The 15,597-nt window shown below is 43.9% G+C and overlaps 1 protein-coding gene across 9 annotated transcripts in view; it reads right to left on the bottom strand.

Annotated features, from left to right (window-relative positions):
* The window catches only part of LOC120423636 (fat-like cadherin-related tumor suppressor homolog), an 861,295-nt gene that overhangs the window by 261,227 nt on the left and 584,471 nt on the right, over positions 1–15,597 (bottom strand). For all 9 annotated transcript variants that reach the window (XM_052708242.1, XM_052708241.1, XM_052708240.1 and 6 more), the window contains one exon: positions 4,314–5,213. In XM_052708242.1, the coding sequence (XP_052564202.1) occupies positions 4,314–5,174 (861 nt within the window). In that variant the 5' untranslated portion in view covers positions 5,175–5,213. The remainder of the gene's footprint in view (positions 1–4,313; positions 5,214–15,597) is intronic.

The following is a 15,597-nucleotide window of genomic DNA, read 5'->3' as shown; positions in this document are numbered from 1 at the left end:
AAGCAACTGTTTTTTTAAATTTAGCCATTAGAAAAAAAACGTTACTTGAAAACCAGTGATTGATGCCTTCCAGCTAAATTCAATTGAAAAAGCTTTCTTCTTGTATTCAATTGCGCCTGAATATATGCAGTCAAAATGCAATAAAAAGCGTTACTTACGTTTCTTTCATAAAAGCCATAACAGGAAGAAAGCTTGGGCTAATGAGGCTAATTCCTTAAAACTGCCTCAGCTGGATCTTTTGCAATGCTACCCTTTTTTGATTCGTCAAAAATATGTTTTAGCACAGTACAGGAAGTGCCCCAAACACGACGTCAAGATTGTCATCGGCAACTTGAACGCTGAAGTTGTCCAGGAGGAGAAGTTTAGACCGGTTATTGGGAGGTTCAGCGCCCACCAGCAGACGAACGAGAACGGCCTACGACTCATCGATTTTGCTGCCTCCCGAAACATGGCCATACGTAGTACCTTCTTCCAGCACACCTCCCTATACAAGTACACCTGGAGATCACCAAACGACACGGAGACGCAAATCGACCGTGTTCTCATTGATGGTCGGCACTTCTCGGACATAATCGACGTCAGAACCTACCGTGGCGCGGACATCGACTCGAACCACTACCTGGTGGTGGCAAAGCTGCGCCAACGCCTGTCCGAGGTCCGGTACCGTCGCCCGCAGCGGCATAACCTGGAGCGACTCAAGGACCATGAGGTCGCTACCCAGTACGCGCGGGAACTCGAAGCTGCGTTGCCTGACGAGGGTGAGCTTGCTGAAGCCCCTCTGGAGGCCTGCTGGAGCCATATGGAAGCAGCCATCAACGCAGCGGCATCGAGCGCCGTCGGGTACGTGGACCGAGTTCGACGGAACGGCTGGTTCGACGAGGAATGTCAGGCGATTTGGGACGAGAAGAAAGCAGCGCGGGACAAGTGGCTGCTGCACATCACCCGTGAGAACAAGGACTCGTACAAACAGTTGCGAAGACAGCAAACCCATCTCTTCCGGGATAAGAAGCGCCGCTTGGAAGAGTTGGAGTGCCAGGACATGGAACAGCTGTATCGCTCCAACGAAACGCGCAAGTTCTACAAGAAACTCAGGCAATCCCGGAAATGTTTCATGCGCGGGCCGAAATGTGCCGGGATAAAGACGGAGGCATTTTGACGGACGAGCGCGAGGTGATCGAAAGGTGGAAGTAGCACTTCGACGAGCACCTGAACGGCCCAGAGGCGGAGTACCAGGGCGACGGGAAAAACGACGTCAGCGGTATAGTGGACGGCGAGGACGAGCCAGCACCCACGATGAGGGAAGTTAAGGATGCCATCAAGAAGCTGAAGAACAACAAAGCAGCGGGTAAGGATGGTATCGGTGCTGAACTCATCAAGATGGGCCCGGACAAGCTGGCGGCCTGTCTACACCGGCTGATTGTCAAGGTCTGGGACACAGAACAGCTACCGGAGGAGTGGAAAGAGGGAGTAATATGCCCGATCTACAAGAAGGGGGACAAGTTGGAATGTGAGAACTATCGAGCCATCACTATTCTCAACGCGGCCTACAAAGTGCTGTCTCAGATCATCTTCTGTCGTCTGTCGGAGCGAGCAAAGGATTTCGTTGGGCCGTACCAAGCCGGTTTTGTGGAGGGGAAATCGACGACAGACCAAATCTTTTTGCTACGCCAAATCCTCCAAAAATGTCGCGAGTACCAGATCCCGACGCACCACCTGTTCATCGATTTCAAAGCCGCGTACGACTCGGTCGATCGCGAAGAGCTATGGAAGATCATGTACGAGAACGGCTTTCCCGGGAAGCTGATAAAAAAAAAAAATCAAATTCAAAATCAAATTATTCGCTCTACAGCATTGCCTTGGCGTTCTCGATTGCGAGATTCCTACTCGAAACTAGGTGTCCGAAGGCTTGATTGTTGAGGCAATTGCAAGCCTCTTTTTACACCTAAGCTTCCATCCACCCCGGGATTCGAACTGACGACCTTTGGATTGTGAGTCCAACTGCCTACCAGCGACTCCACCGAGGCAGGACCCAGGGAGACGACTCCTACACCTGGACTGAGCTAACGACCTAACCTCTAGGTTAGACCGGGGCCAACATTTACTTCCCCGTCCGACGGAAGGCGTGATCAGACAAATCTCGTCTCAAAATTTGCCACCGGGACCTTCTGGGATCGAACCCAGGCCGACTGGGTGAGAGGCAACCACGCTTACCCCTACACCACGGTCCCGGATATCCCGGAAGCTGATCAGAATGGTGAAATCAACGATGGACGGGGCACGGTGCAGCGTGAAGATCTCGGGGCGATTTCCGACCCGATCGAATCGCGCAAGGGACTGCGACAAGGCGACGGTATCTCCGGCCTCTGTTTCAACATTGGGCTTGAAGGTGTTATGAGGCGGGCGGGCTTCAACATGCGGGGCACGATTATCAACCGATCCAGCCAGTTCATCTGCTATGCCGACGACATGGACATTGTCGGCAGGACGTTCGAGGAGGTGACCAGGAGGTACACCGAATTGAAGCGGGAGGCGGATAAGGTTGGGTTGAAGGTGAATGTTGCGAAGACGAAGTATCTGCTGGCAGGAGGAACCGAGTCCCTCAGGACTCGCATAGGACCGAGCGTGACGATCGACGGCGACGAGTTCGAGGTTGTGGAGGAGTTTCTGTACCTCGGATCGTTGGTGACGTCGGACAACAACTGCAGCAGGAAAATTCGGAGGCGCATCATCACCGGTAGTCGTGCCTACTACGGACTCCACAAGACCCTACGGTCTGGTCATCTTTCCCGGCGTACAAAGTGTACCATGTACGAAACGCTGATAAGACCGGTCGTTCTCTACGGGCACGAGACGTGGACGATGCTCGAGGAGGACCTGCAAATGCTTGAAGTTTTCGAACGGCTAGTGCTTTGGACGATCTTTGGCGACGTGCGTGAGAACACTGTATGGAGGAGAAGGATGAACCACGAGCTGGCGCAACTCTACGGCAAGCCAAGTATTCGGAAGGTCGCCAAGGCTGGCCGAATCCGGTGAGCCGAACACGTCGCAAGAATACCGGACGCGCTGGATGCGCGTTAACCGAACCAGACTATCAATCCAGTGAAGTTGGTGTTTAATTCGGAGCCGGTTGGAACGCGGCGGAGGAGGAGGGGGTGGGGGGCGCACCGAGCACGGTGGTTAAACCAAGTGGAGGAAGATCTGAAAACTGTTGGAGTTCCGCAGTGGAATTGGAGAGTAGCAGCCCAGGACCGAGTCCAGTGGCAGCACATCTGGAGACAGCTCATGGTCATGACTCGAAGGTTGCACGAGCAGTAAAAGTAAAAAAAAAATAAGTAAGTTTAAACAAAATAATCGTTCCTATCGAGTAATTCTTTATTTTGGGTTTTGATTTAAGAAGTTTATTTTTACTATGGTTATGATGAGACCTTTCGAAAAAACAAAATAGGTACTCAACTAAATTCGGTTTTGATTATTTCACATTTTCTCACTTAAAGATTTATTCCCAAAATAAGTATTTTTTAATTTACATTTTTGTAATGATAATTTCAAGGATTTTAAAATTATTTTCATTGGAAATAGCGTGTGATTTTCGTTAAAACACGATTAAAACACGATTTTTATTGCCTTTTTACATCTTCATTTTATGAAAAAAAACAGGGGAAAACGTCCAATTTACGACACCGAAAAATTATTACGTCAAAACTCTAAACATCTTCATTTTTATTTTCGCTTTTTTTTTCAAAAGGTCCTGTACATTGGAAACTTCGGGTGCATTGTTTGTAATCTAGATTTTTGTTCTGTTTAAATATGTTGCAAAGAAACATTTATCAATATTTTTCGATTTAAACGGTAAATTTACTTAAAACATGGAAGTAAAATTCCTCCTTTTCAAAAAAAAAAATTCTCAAAAGAGATAAATATATTTTTTATGTTTTTCGTATAAAAAACTGAAAGTTTTTGATTTTTGTATTTTTTTAAAATGCAAAATTTCAAAATCGGGCTTCGTCACACGGGATATGTCTTGACTTCACCCCAGATTTCAGCCAATTTGGTCTATTCCATCTCGAGATACCGTGGCACCCGTAAATCAACCCCTTGTTTAGAGAAAAAAAACGCTCGCAAAGTTTGACAGTTGGCCTTGCGTGTGCCAAAATTTTGCAGCTTAAATCGTCTGTAACAGGGAACAGGGAAAGGGAATTTTGTCTGAAACTTTTTCATATTCATTTTTATAAAAAATGATTTTTACAGATTACACCAATTTTCCTAGAAAAATATCAATTTAGTTTCGACCAGTACAGTATAAAAACACCTACCTGTCGAATCTTAATCTTCACCCGCGCCTTGCTCGCCTGATTCCGCCCCGATCCAGATCCAATCCCCCGATCGCTAGCCGTAACCGTGAGCTCGTGCAACGACCGATCCGTAAACTTCAGTGGCCTCGTCAGCGTAATCACACCCGTCGTTGGATGCACCGCAAACTGTTCTGTCTCGTCGAGGATACTGTAGTAGATCTCCCCGTTCAAACCCAAATCAGCGTCCTCGGCGATTACCCGCAGGATGCTTTTGTGCAGCGGAGTGTCCTCGGAGATCGTCACCGAGTATTCGGTCGGGTAGAAGAGCGGACTTAGGTCGTTGGTGTCCAGGACGCGGACGTCGATTGTGGTGTCCGCTTCCAGCGAGATTCGGCTCTTGCCTTCGCGCTTCGTGGCCGTCGCTTTGACCTCCAGCCGGTAGCTGTCGCCCTTCTCCCGGTTCAGCACTACGTTGCTGGTGCGCAGTCGGATCGCCAGGAAGGCAAAGTCCCCGACGAGGCGCTCCTCGGCCTTGAAGAACTTGTCCTTGTCCCCGCTGACGATCTTGTACTTGACGTCCAGCTCGGGCGTCACGTAGATTCCGAGCCGGTCCTCGTTCGGCGGTTGCACGGCGTACGTCTTGCCGACGCTGTTCTCCGGAATCGACACGTTGTACAGGGCGTGCGCAAACTGGAACACGTACTTGTCCGGAAGACCCCCGGTGGGGTCGTCCTGTTGCTGATGTAGAATGCCGCCATCGTGGGCGTTTGGGACGGGAGCGGGGTCGCCGAGAGCGCGCGTTATCAGGCCGGCCAGAACAACCGACCGGACAACCGTGAGTAACCGCGCTCGTGACACTCCGCCCGCCACTCCTGGGACCATCTTTAGCTAGCGTTAGCTCATGTTAGGCCTCAGCACCATCTGGAAGGGAGAAGGAAGGAGAAGAATAAAGCATTAGCTCACGCCGGGTAATATCGCTTAATTTTGTAACCGTAAAAAGATTGTTATTGCGAAGTTTATAGTCCCATCCCTCACATTTGCTTGTGTGTTTTCACCCTTTTTTTTCTTGTATATAACGGTAAGCGGTAGGTTTATGGTGTTGGGATACACACATACATACAGTAGTACGGGTTTGTGTATTTCTCCGGTTTTTATCTGCGACCTAGTTGTGGTTAACAGGTGCGTTTTCTTCAATCTTATGAAACGTCAAGAGTTTTTGAAACTCTTGAATCCCTCGAATCTGTTGAAACTTTTGAATTTTGTGAGTTCTTGAATAGCTTGAATCATATGAACCTCGAGTCTGTTGAACCTTTCGAATCTATCAAATTTCTGTCTGTTCTGAATTTCATCAATCTCTAGGGTGTCTTAAATTACTTGAATATCAGGAATCTGATAAATTCTTAAATCTCTGGTATCAATATGATTAATCTATTGAACCTCGAGAGACTGTTGAAAATCTTGAATCTCTCGAATCTCCTGAGTCGAACCTCTTGAAAAAACACTAGAATCTCCGAAATGACTTGAATTTGTAGAGTTTCTCTTGTGTTTATTTAATCTTGAATCTTTAGAATCTTTCAGATCAATAGAATCTCATCTTTAATATCGCTTCTCTTCACGCAGTCATAAAAAATACTGACATTTCAATCTCTAAGATCTACAGAATCTCAGTCTTATAACCAAGACCTGTAATTTTCGACGATTCTGCATTTTCTGACGATATTTCAACCCGTCACCCTCACCAACGCCCCTGGCCCCGTTGCGAATATCGTTGCGCACCTCTTATTCCACGTGAGAACACCACGCGCTCACATAAATCACGCGTTCTGCTGTTCTTGGGTGACGCTTTCACACGCTGTGACCTCCCACCACCGCAAACCAAGAACCCCTACGAAGGATGCTGGGGCGCTGCAGAACCAGAAGACGGCGACGGTTCAGTTTAATGTGTTTTAAGGTTTTTGAACACACACATACGTATGGGCAAGGAGCAGCATGATTCATGGCGGACACGTCATAATTTCCGCTTTTTTTTTGTTATGAAATGCAATTTAAAGACCACTGGAAGGGAGTGTGTGTAGAGTTGGGACGCTAGGGTCACTAGAAACCTTGGATGTTGACTTCTGTAATCTTGAAAATTGATTCTTGAAACTATTTTGAACTCTTGCCAACTTTGTAAACTCTTGGAGTCCTGGGCTTTGGAGACTACTATAGTCCTGGGCACTTGAAATATTGGGGTCTCTAAATCTTGAAGTCTTGAGTTCTAGCAAAGATTTACTGTTAAAGCCTCGGAAATATTGGAATCCTGGAGTCTTCAGCATTTGAAGACTTTTGATTTTGAAATTTTGAGTTTTGGATGTCTTGAGCTTTGGACTCTCGGCTCCAAGAACTGGTCTTAGGTTCTTGGAGTATTGAGCTTCTTGAGTATTGGGCTTTTGGAGTCTCGGGCTCTTGGAGCCTCGGGCTCTTGGAGTCGTGGGCACTTGACGTCTCGAGCACTTAAAGTCTTGAGCACTCGAATTCTTGGGTTCTCGGAGTCTTATGCACTTTGAGTCTCGGGATCTTGAAGTCTTGGGCTCTTGGAGCCGTGGGCTCTAGGAGTCGTGTAATCTTGGACTCTTTGGTTTCTGTAGTCTTGAGCACTAGAAGTCTTGTGCACTTGGAGCCTTGGGCACTTGAAGTCTTGGGCTCTTGGAGTCTTAGGCTCTTGGAATCTTGGGCTCTTGGAGTCTTGAGCTCTTGTAACCTTGGACTCTTGGATTCGTTGATTCTTGGATTCTTTGTTTCTAGGAGTCATGAGCACTTGAGCTTATGAGCACTTGAGTTAATGAGCACTTAATGTCTTGGGCACTTGAAGTCTTGGGCACTTGACATCTTGGGCACTTGAAGACTTGGGCACTTGAATTCTTGGAGTCTTGGGCTCTTGAAGTCTCGGGCTCTTAGAGTCTTGAGCACTTGGATTCTTGAGCACTATGAGTCTTGGAATCTTGGGCTCTTGGATTCTTTGGTTCCAGGAGTCTTAAGTACTTGGAGTCTTCAGCACTTGAAGTCTTGGACACTTGAAATCTTGGGCACTTGAAGTCTTGGGCACTTGACGTCTCGAGCACTTAAAGTCTTGAGCACACGAATTCTTGCGTTCTTGGAGTCTTATGCACTTTGAGTTTTGGGATCTTGAAGTCTTGGGCTCTTGGAGTCTTGGGCTCTCGGAATCTTGGGCTTTGTATTCTTTGGTTCCTGGAGCTTGAGCACTTGGATTCTTAAGCACTTTGAGTCTTAGGCACTTGAAATCTTGAGCACTTCAAAGCTTGGGCTCTTGGAGTCGTGTAATCTTGGGCTCTTTGGTTCCTATAGTCTTGGGCACTTGAAGTCTTGGGCTCTTGGAGTCTTAGGCTCTTGGAGTCTTGGGCTCTTGTAATCTTGAGCTCTTGGATTCGTTTGTTCTTGGATTCTTTGTTTCTAGGAGTCATGAGCACTTGAGCTTATGAGCACTTGGGTTAATGAGCACTTGGAGTTTTGGGCACTTGAAGTCTTGGGCACTCGAAGTCTTGGGCACTTGAAGTCTTGGGTACTTGACATCTAGGGCACTTGAAGTCTTGGGCACTTGAATTCTTGGAGCCTTGGGCTCTTGAAGTCTCGGGCTCTTGAAGTCTTGGGCTCTTAGAGTCTTGAGCACTTGGATTCTTGAGCACTATGAGTCTTGGAATCTTGGGCTTGAGTCTTGGAATCTTGGGCTCTTGGAATCTTTGGTTTCTGGAGTCTTGAGTACTTGGAGTCTTCAGCACTTGAAGTCCGGGCACTTTAAATCTTGGGCACTTGAATTCTTGGACACTTGAGGCCTTGAACATTTGAAGTCTGAGGCACTTGAAGTATTGGGCACTTGAAAGCGTGGGTTTTTGGATTCTTGAGCACTTGAAGTCTCGAGCACTTGACGTCTTGGGCACTTGAAGTCTTAGGAACTTGAAGTCTTGAGCATTTGAAAGCTTGGGCTCTTGGAATCTTGGGCTGTTGTAATCTTGGACTCTTGGATTCTTTGGTTCCTGGAGTCTTGAGCACTTGGATTCTTGAGCATTTTGAGACCTGGACTTTTGATGTTTTGGAATCTTGGGCTCTTGGATTCCTTGGTTCCTGGAGTCTTGAGTACTTCAAGTCTTGGGCACTTGAAGTCCAGGGCTCTTGAAGTCTTGGGCACTTAGAATTTTGGGCTCTCGGAATCTTATGATCTTGGAATCTTGGACACTTTGAGTATTGTGCACTTGGAGTGTTGGAATCTTGGCGTCTTGTGCTCTTTGAGTCTTTAGCTCCTTGAATTTTCGATCCCTGGGATATTAAAGTCTTGGGCAATTTGAGTCTAGGGTATCTGAAGTTTTCAGATTTTGGAGTCTTGAGCTCTTTGAGCTTTTCGTTTCTGGAATCTCGGGCTCTTAGAGTCTTGAGCACTTGGAGTTTTGAGTCCTGATAGTCTTTCGGAGTTTAGGGTACTTGAAGTCTTGGGCACTTTGAGTCTTGGGCACTTGAAGTTTTTGGCTTTCGGAGTCTAGGGCACTTGAAGTCGTGGGCATGTTGTATCCTTACAATTTTTGTGCACTTCTTGAGTTCTTGAAGACTATTGGAGTCTTGGGAGCTCTTGGTGAATTGGGCTCGAGGAATCTTGTGAACTTTTGGAGTGTTGTATTTTAATAGTTTGAAATCTGTGTCGTTAGTCATTTATGCGTTTAGAAATTGTAAAATTAAGAGAAAATCTTAAAATTATGAATTGATTCCGATGGTCACCCTGCACCGCCTCAAAACGGTGGTGTAGGCGTACATCATTGCGCTCCACGTAGACGGTGCAAAATAGCTCTGAATTATGGCTTGCAATCTTTTATTGCCTAGAAATGGCCGACACAAATGTTTGTCGGCATCGTCGTCTGTGGCACGGGGACGACATTATTATTGGCCAAATGATCAAACCCGAAAGTAAACTGGAACAAGCAGTTTTTATGTTCGGTGAGACGTTTTACGAGCTTTAAATTACCGTTTGCTGGGACGGGGTTCAACGAGAATATTAAACGGTATGTAAACGGTTTCTACTGGTGGATTTTTTAAACTTCTTTAAACCAACTTTAAATTTTGCGAAGAACTGCCTCCTTGTGCTATTTTCGCTCAAATTTATTCCCAAAACAAAACAGAACAATTTCCATTTGCCGGCGCTCAACTCAGTGAAAAATCCCACGTGCAGAACCAGAAGAGAAGTTTCCACGGGGTAGAAGATGGGCTTATTGTCGGTTCCCCTCCCGCTCCAGAGCTGGACCACGTCTGAGCAACTGCACTTTGTGGGCAAATTGCAGTATTTTCTGCGCGCAAAAAGTTTGTTCCGTTCTGTGCAAGTTTCCACTTTATTTTTGCCTGGTTCGAGTGGAAGTGGAGTAAAGTACGCGAACAGATTCCGGATGAATACATTATCGTGGACGGACCAAATGCGACACGGTGACCAGATCTTGAGATATCTCTCTGGTGGAATTTTTTGCTCAAATTGGTTGTTAAAGAAATTGGCAGGGTTGCTGGAATTGGCAAATTCCGAGAATCAACACTCCATTCAGTGTTACAAATTTGATTTGAAATTTTATTGGAGTAGAGCTACCGTCCCTTAAGGAGAAGTGCAACACAGTGGACAGAACTCGTCGTCCCTCTGGAATTTCTGAAGAGATGAACTTGGTCACGAGGACCACGTGAAGGACTGGAATGAAAGTGGTAGGGTGGGGGACAACTTGCCATTCAAATGCAGATGTAGATTTTCAGAGTGAGTGAATTTCTTTAAATATGCATGCATTAGCATTTTCTGAGTCAGATCTACATTTCTCGTTAGCTTTTTTGTGCCCCCTCCTCGAGAGTCTTTTTGTCATCGTATCTACATCGAATGCATAAAAAAACGACCAAAATAGGTGAACAACGAGATTCTGGTGAAGGCAAAGTGTTGATGAAAGTTTTAAGCGACTTCGCAGCACTATCCCAACACTGCTGACAATGACTAGCGAACGTGGCGAAATGGCGAAGGTTGAGCTGATTTCGACTTGGTCGTCGTTTTTGCTCAGTACGACCCATTTAACATGGCACTTGGTTGAACTGAACGAGATTCGTGATCCTTGTTACGGCGGGCACAGATTGGAGGACCTTTAAGACGACCTTGTTTGCAACTTAATAAAAAAAATACTCAAACCGCAACAACTTTTCTTACTAAATTATTAAATATTTATTCGAAGTTCTAACAAAAGGAAACTACCAGAGCAAGTTTGTCCAAATGCAGGCTTTGTCTCCTTAAAACCACCTTGTTCACGGTCGATAAACTTTCCTTCTTCCTTACCCAAATGGAGATAGATGGTCGATTTTTATGGCAAATGACAAGTCGTATTCATCTCTGTTCTGCCATGAATCGTTTGAACTTTTCCACGCCGTGCCCATTCTGGCACCGGATTCATATCTTATAAATCACATGTACCCCACTGTTCAAACGTCTCCGGCACTTTTCTCTGATATGCACATTTTGAAGAAGAAGAAAAAACGCAAAGCCCACAGGAGAAAGAAAGAGAACGAGAGTCCACACGTGTACGTGACCTGTCGGGCCTACAAAGTAACCTTTAAAAAGGCAAGCCGGCCTGCCAGAGGCCATCAAGGTAAACGAAAATGACTCCTTTTGCGAGCGCGCGATTTCTGATATAACACGTGCACAGGTCTCACCCCACACAATGCCAGAAGGAGTTGGAAAATGTAGAATGTAACACACACTGAGAGAAGGCAGGCAGGAAACATGTTAATGCACTTCCTAAAAACCTCTGGCATCGTGTATTTTTCGTTTCCAGCGTTACATCCTCTGAGAGAAGAATTCGGACGTGGATGTAACATGACTTGTGGGGGATTTCTCGGATTCTTTTAGCTGGATTACCTTGAAAAATAGGAGAAATATAAATTCGGACAGCTTGGAAAATGGGTTCAGTTCAGAGGCAATATGTTTTGTTCTGTCCTGAAATTGCAGAAAAAATATCGACAAATAGAAATACTAAACGTTAAATCAATTCAAAACATTAATCAGCTCTCATATGTTTAAGACAATTTAATAATAAATATTTTTATTGATATTTTTAATATTGATAAAATGCAAAAAAACTGAAAGTTCAAAAAAAAATACAGCTTTGATTTGAAAGGCGGATAAAAAATCATTTCTACTTCTCATTTCTCATTTCTCATACCATATTTCTCATTTCTCATTTTTCATATCTCATTTCTCATTTCTCATTTCTCATTTCTCATTTCTCATTTCTTATTTCTCATTTCTCATTTCTCATTTCTCATTTCTCATTTCTCATTTTTCATTTCTCATTTCTCATTTCTCATTTTTCAATTCTCAATTCTCAATTCTCAATTCTCAATTCTCATTTCTCATTTCTCATTTCTCTTTTCTCATTTCTCATTTCTCATTTCTCATTTCTCATTTCTCATTTCTCATTTCTCATTTCTCATTTCTCATTTCTCATTTCTCATTTCTCATTTCTCATTTCTCATTTCTCATTTCTCATTTCTCATTTCTCATTTCTCATTTCTCATTTCTCATTTCTCATTTCTCATTTCTCATTTCTCATTTCTCATTTCTCATTTCTCATTTCTCATTTCTCATTTCTCATTTCTCATTTCTCATTTCTCATTTCTCATTTCTCATTTCTCATTTCTCATTTCTCATTTCTCATTTCTCATTTCTCATTTCTCATTTCTCATTTCTCATTTCTCATTTCTCATTTCTCATTTCTCATTTCTCATTTCTCATTTCTCATTTCTCATTTCTCATTTCTCATTTCTCATTTCTCATTTCTCATTTCTCATTTCTCATTTCTCATTTCTCATTTCTCATTTCTCATTTCTCATTTCTCATTTCTCATTTCTCATATCTCATTTCTCATTTCTTATTTCTCATTTCTCATTTCTCATTTTGCATTTCTCATTTTGCATTTCTCATTTCTCATTTCGCATTTCTTATTTCTAAATTCTTTTTTATATTTTTTTCATTGAGCGTTCTCTTATCTCTCATCTCTCGAAAAAAAATCTTTTCAAGGAAATATGCATAAAAATTTCACAAATATTAAACATATTTTTGTAAATGAGTAAAAATATGTTGAGAATGAACATCAGTAAAATGCATTTGAAACAAATTCTCTTGATTGAAAAAATATTTCTGCGGCTTTCAGCATGACCGAGCCACGTAGCCTAGTGGTAACGCTTCCGCCTTGTAAGCGGTAGATCGGGGTTCAATTCCCGGCTCGGACCAACACAACTGGTCAACATTAAGTTGATTAATAACTGTCACTGAATCCACTTTGTAAATGCCGGCCCCGATACTCTTCACGGGTGTTCCCCTCAGGAACAGGGAAAGATTTACTTACTTCAGCATAAAAAAATAGAAAACAATCAATTCAATGTATCTATTAAAACAATTGAAGTTCTTTAAAATTTTATTCCATTGTCAGCGATACAAAGCTCTTTTTCTCACTCGGCTAGATCTATGTTTGATAGATGAACCCTCTCTCAAAAAAAGTTCAAGGTTTCCAAAACACTGAATTGAAAACTTAAGGTCCTGTAGCAGAACTGTTAAATTCCGAATGAATTTTAATTTTTGTAATTGTTATAAACTTTGACAAATATTTGCAATAACCTATGAAAAAATCTGATGTTGTTTAATACTATTTAATTTTATTCAATATTTTAATAATTTTTTAATCGTATACTCTACTTTTTCAAGCATGTTTACGTAAAAATAACGAGATCTAGATTTCAATGCACGCAAACCACTTTATCCTCATTCCGTGCGTCCCGAGAGAGTCTCGGAGCAGGGCCACCACAACTCTGCTGCACACACGAAACCCACTACAAACACACATGCAGTCACTCAGTCACCCGGCTGCAGCTGCAGCAGAAGTCTATTCAAACTTCTCGACCATACATCACGTGTGTGTGCGCGCCTAGTCGTGCATTTCGTGTTCTTCATATCCATCGCTACCGCAACGCGACCGCTGCTTCGTCTGGTCTGTGGCACTGTGAGAAATGTTTGCCCAAATGTAGGGTTGCTGATGGGAGAGTTGGTTAAGTCGCGCGTTCCAATCAATGGATATCGGTTTGAATCCCGTCAATATTTTTTGAAAAACATTTTTTTACAGTCCTTTTTAAAACGAATGAGGCGGCACAACCAAATGGGAAAAGACGAGTGGAAAACGCTTGATTTTTTTGTCCTTCCATTTTCACCCGTTTCCGTTCGGTACAAATCGCAAGTACAAAGTAAATACACATTCTGCTGGTCGTCTTTGCCCCCCTGTGTGTGTGTGTGGGTGTGTGTGGATGGATGACTGCACTCTTTGGAGGATACACGCTAGAGAGCTTTCCTTCTGTGAAAAATTCTTCACCCACACTTTTCCACCCAACATACTACCCCCACAAATGAATGTGGACGGTTACATTCCGGAAAACACTCGACATGGAAGATAGAACGGTTGTTGGTCTTGCTAGCAGCAGCAGCAGTAACTCAGGAAGAGCTGGATGAAAAAAATGCAGATTCAATTGAATTGAAATAAAAAAGGAAACACTTTCCGTTTAGAATGCTTTGCTGCTTGCTGGAGAAAAAAACGAGCAGGGAAATGTGGAGAAGGAAATCGTTCCAGAGTGTAAGGATCCGAGGCAAGGATCCATTACCGGTGTGTGAGAGTGGGATTTTTTTTTTCGTTCCATTTTCGTTCCCTGAATAGCGAAGGTATGTGTTTCCGGTGGATTAATATGTATGCAGAGACGCTGCTGCTCCCTCCTGGGGGGGTGGAAGGAAATTAGCGCAAAGCCATTCAGCCGTGATTGTGAAGGAAGGTTTGAGCTCTGCCGAGCTTTTCATGCATTTCTAATTGCAGTCGGTGTAGGATATGTAAATGTTTTACCGACGATGGATTTCTTTTGAAACGGAGAAGCTGCAACTTGTTTTAGAAAGCGTTCAGTTTAATTACACAGAAACGACTCGGTTTGAACAAATAAGAATTTTCATGTCAAGTCTGAAGAAATCATTCGGGACTAAAAACAAAAACAAATTACTTTAAATCTCTCAAATCGAAAACCAACCCTAATGTATCACAAGTGGGTAGAGCTACAGATCTTAACTCCAGGCAGTCCTTGAATAACCCAGGACATCAAGAAGCAATAGCAAATTAGTCTCCATACTTACTGAAGTTATGCGGGTATGATCCATGGTAAAAAAACAATCATCATTTTGCTTGTTACGGCGGTAGAATCACCGATTTTTCTGGATGACTCATGACATCCCAATACATTGGCAAAATAGTCTCACATACTCACTAAAGCTTTGCGGGTATGATCCGGGGTCAAACCCGGTCAACCTGTTGCTTGTTACGCCGGTAGACTCAAAAGTCTTAACTCCAGAGAGTCCTTGGATGACCCATAACACCCCAATTCATTAGCAAAGTAGTCTACCATACTCACTGAATCTATGCGGGTATGTTCCGGGATCAAAAAAGGTCGACTTCTCGCTTGTTACGGTGGTAGACCCACACATTTTTAACTCCAGGGAGTCCTTGGATGACCCAATATATCCCAATATATTAGCAAAGTAGTCTACCATACTCACTGCAGCTATGCGGGTATAATCCATTCTCAAAACGAGCCGACCTATTGCTTGTTACGTCGGTAGACCTACAGATCTTAACTCAAGGGTGTCCTTGGATGACCCAGAACATCCCAACTCATTAGCAAAGTAGTCTACCATACTAACTGAATCTATGCGGGTATGTCCCGGGATCAAAAAGGCCGACTTCTTGCTTGTTACGGTGGTAAACCTACAGATTTTTAACTCCAGGGAGTCCTTGGATGACCCAAGATACTCACTGAAGCTATGTGGATATACTCCGGGGTCAAAAACCATCGACCACTTGCTTGTTACGGCAGTAGGCCCACCGGTCTTAACTCCAAGTAGTTCTACAACATAGTCTTCCACACTCACTTAAGTTATTACGATACGATCCGTGCTTTAAACCGGTCGACCTTACTTGTTATGTCGGTAGACCCATAGATCTTTACTCAAGGGAGTTCTTGGAAGTTCCAAGATATCTCAATACATTAACATTAACAAACATTAACTCACTGAAGCTATGCGGATATGATCCGTGGTCAAAAACTGTTGACCTCATGCTTGTAACGGCGGTAGACCCACCTGTCTTAGCTCTACGGAGTTCTTGGATGACCCAAAACATCCCAATAAGTTGCTACAACAGCGCACTGTAGCCTTCCATACCTACTG

Source organism: Culex pipiens, chromosome 2 (assembly GCF_016801865.2).
Source record: "Culex pipiens pallens isolate TS chromosome 2, TS_CPP_V2, whole genome shotgun sequence".
Lineage (NCBI taxonomy): Eukaryota > Metazoa > Arthropoda > Insecta > Diptera > Culicidae > Culex > Culex pipiens.
This window is presented reverse-complemented; position numbering and strand designations above follow the sequence as displayed.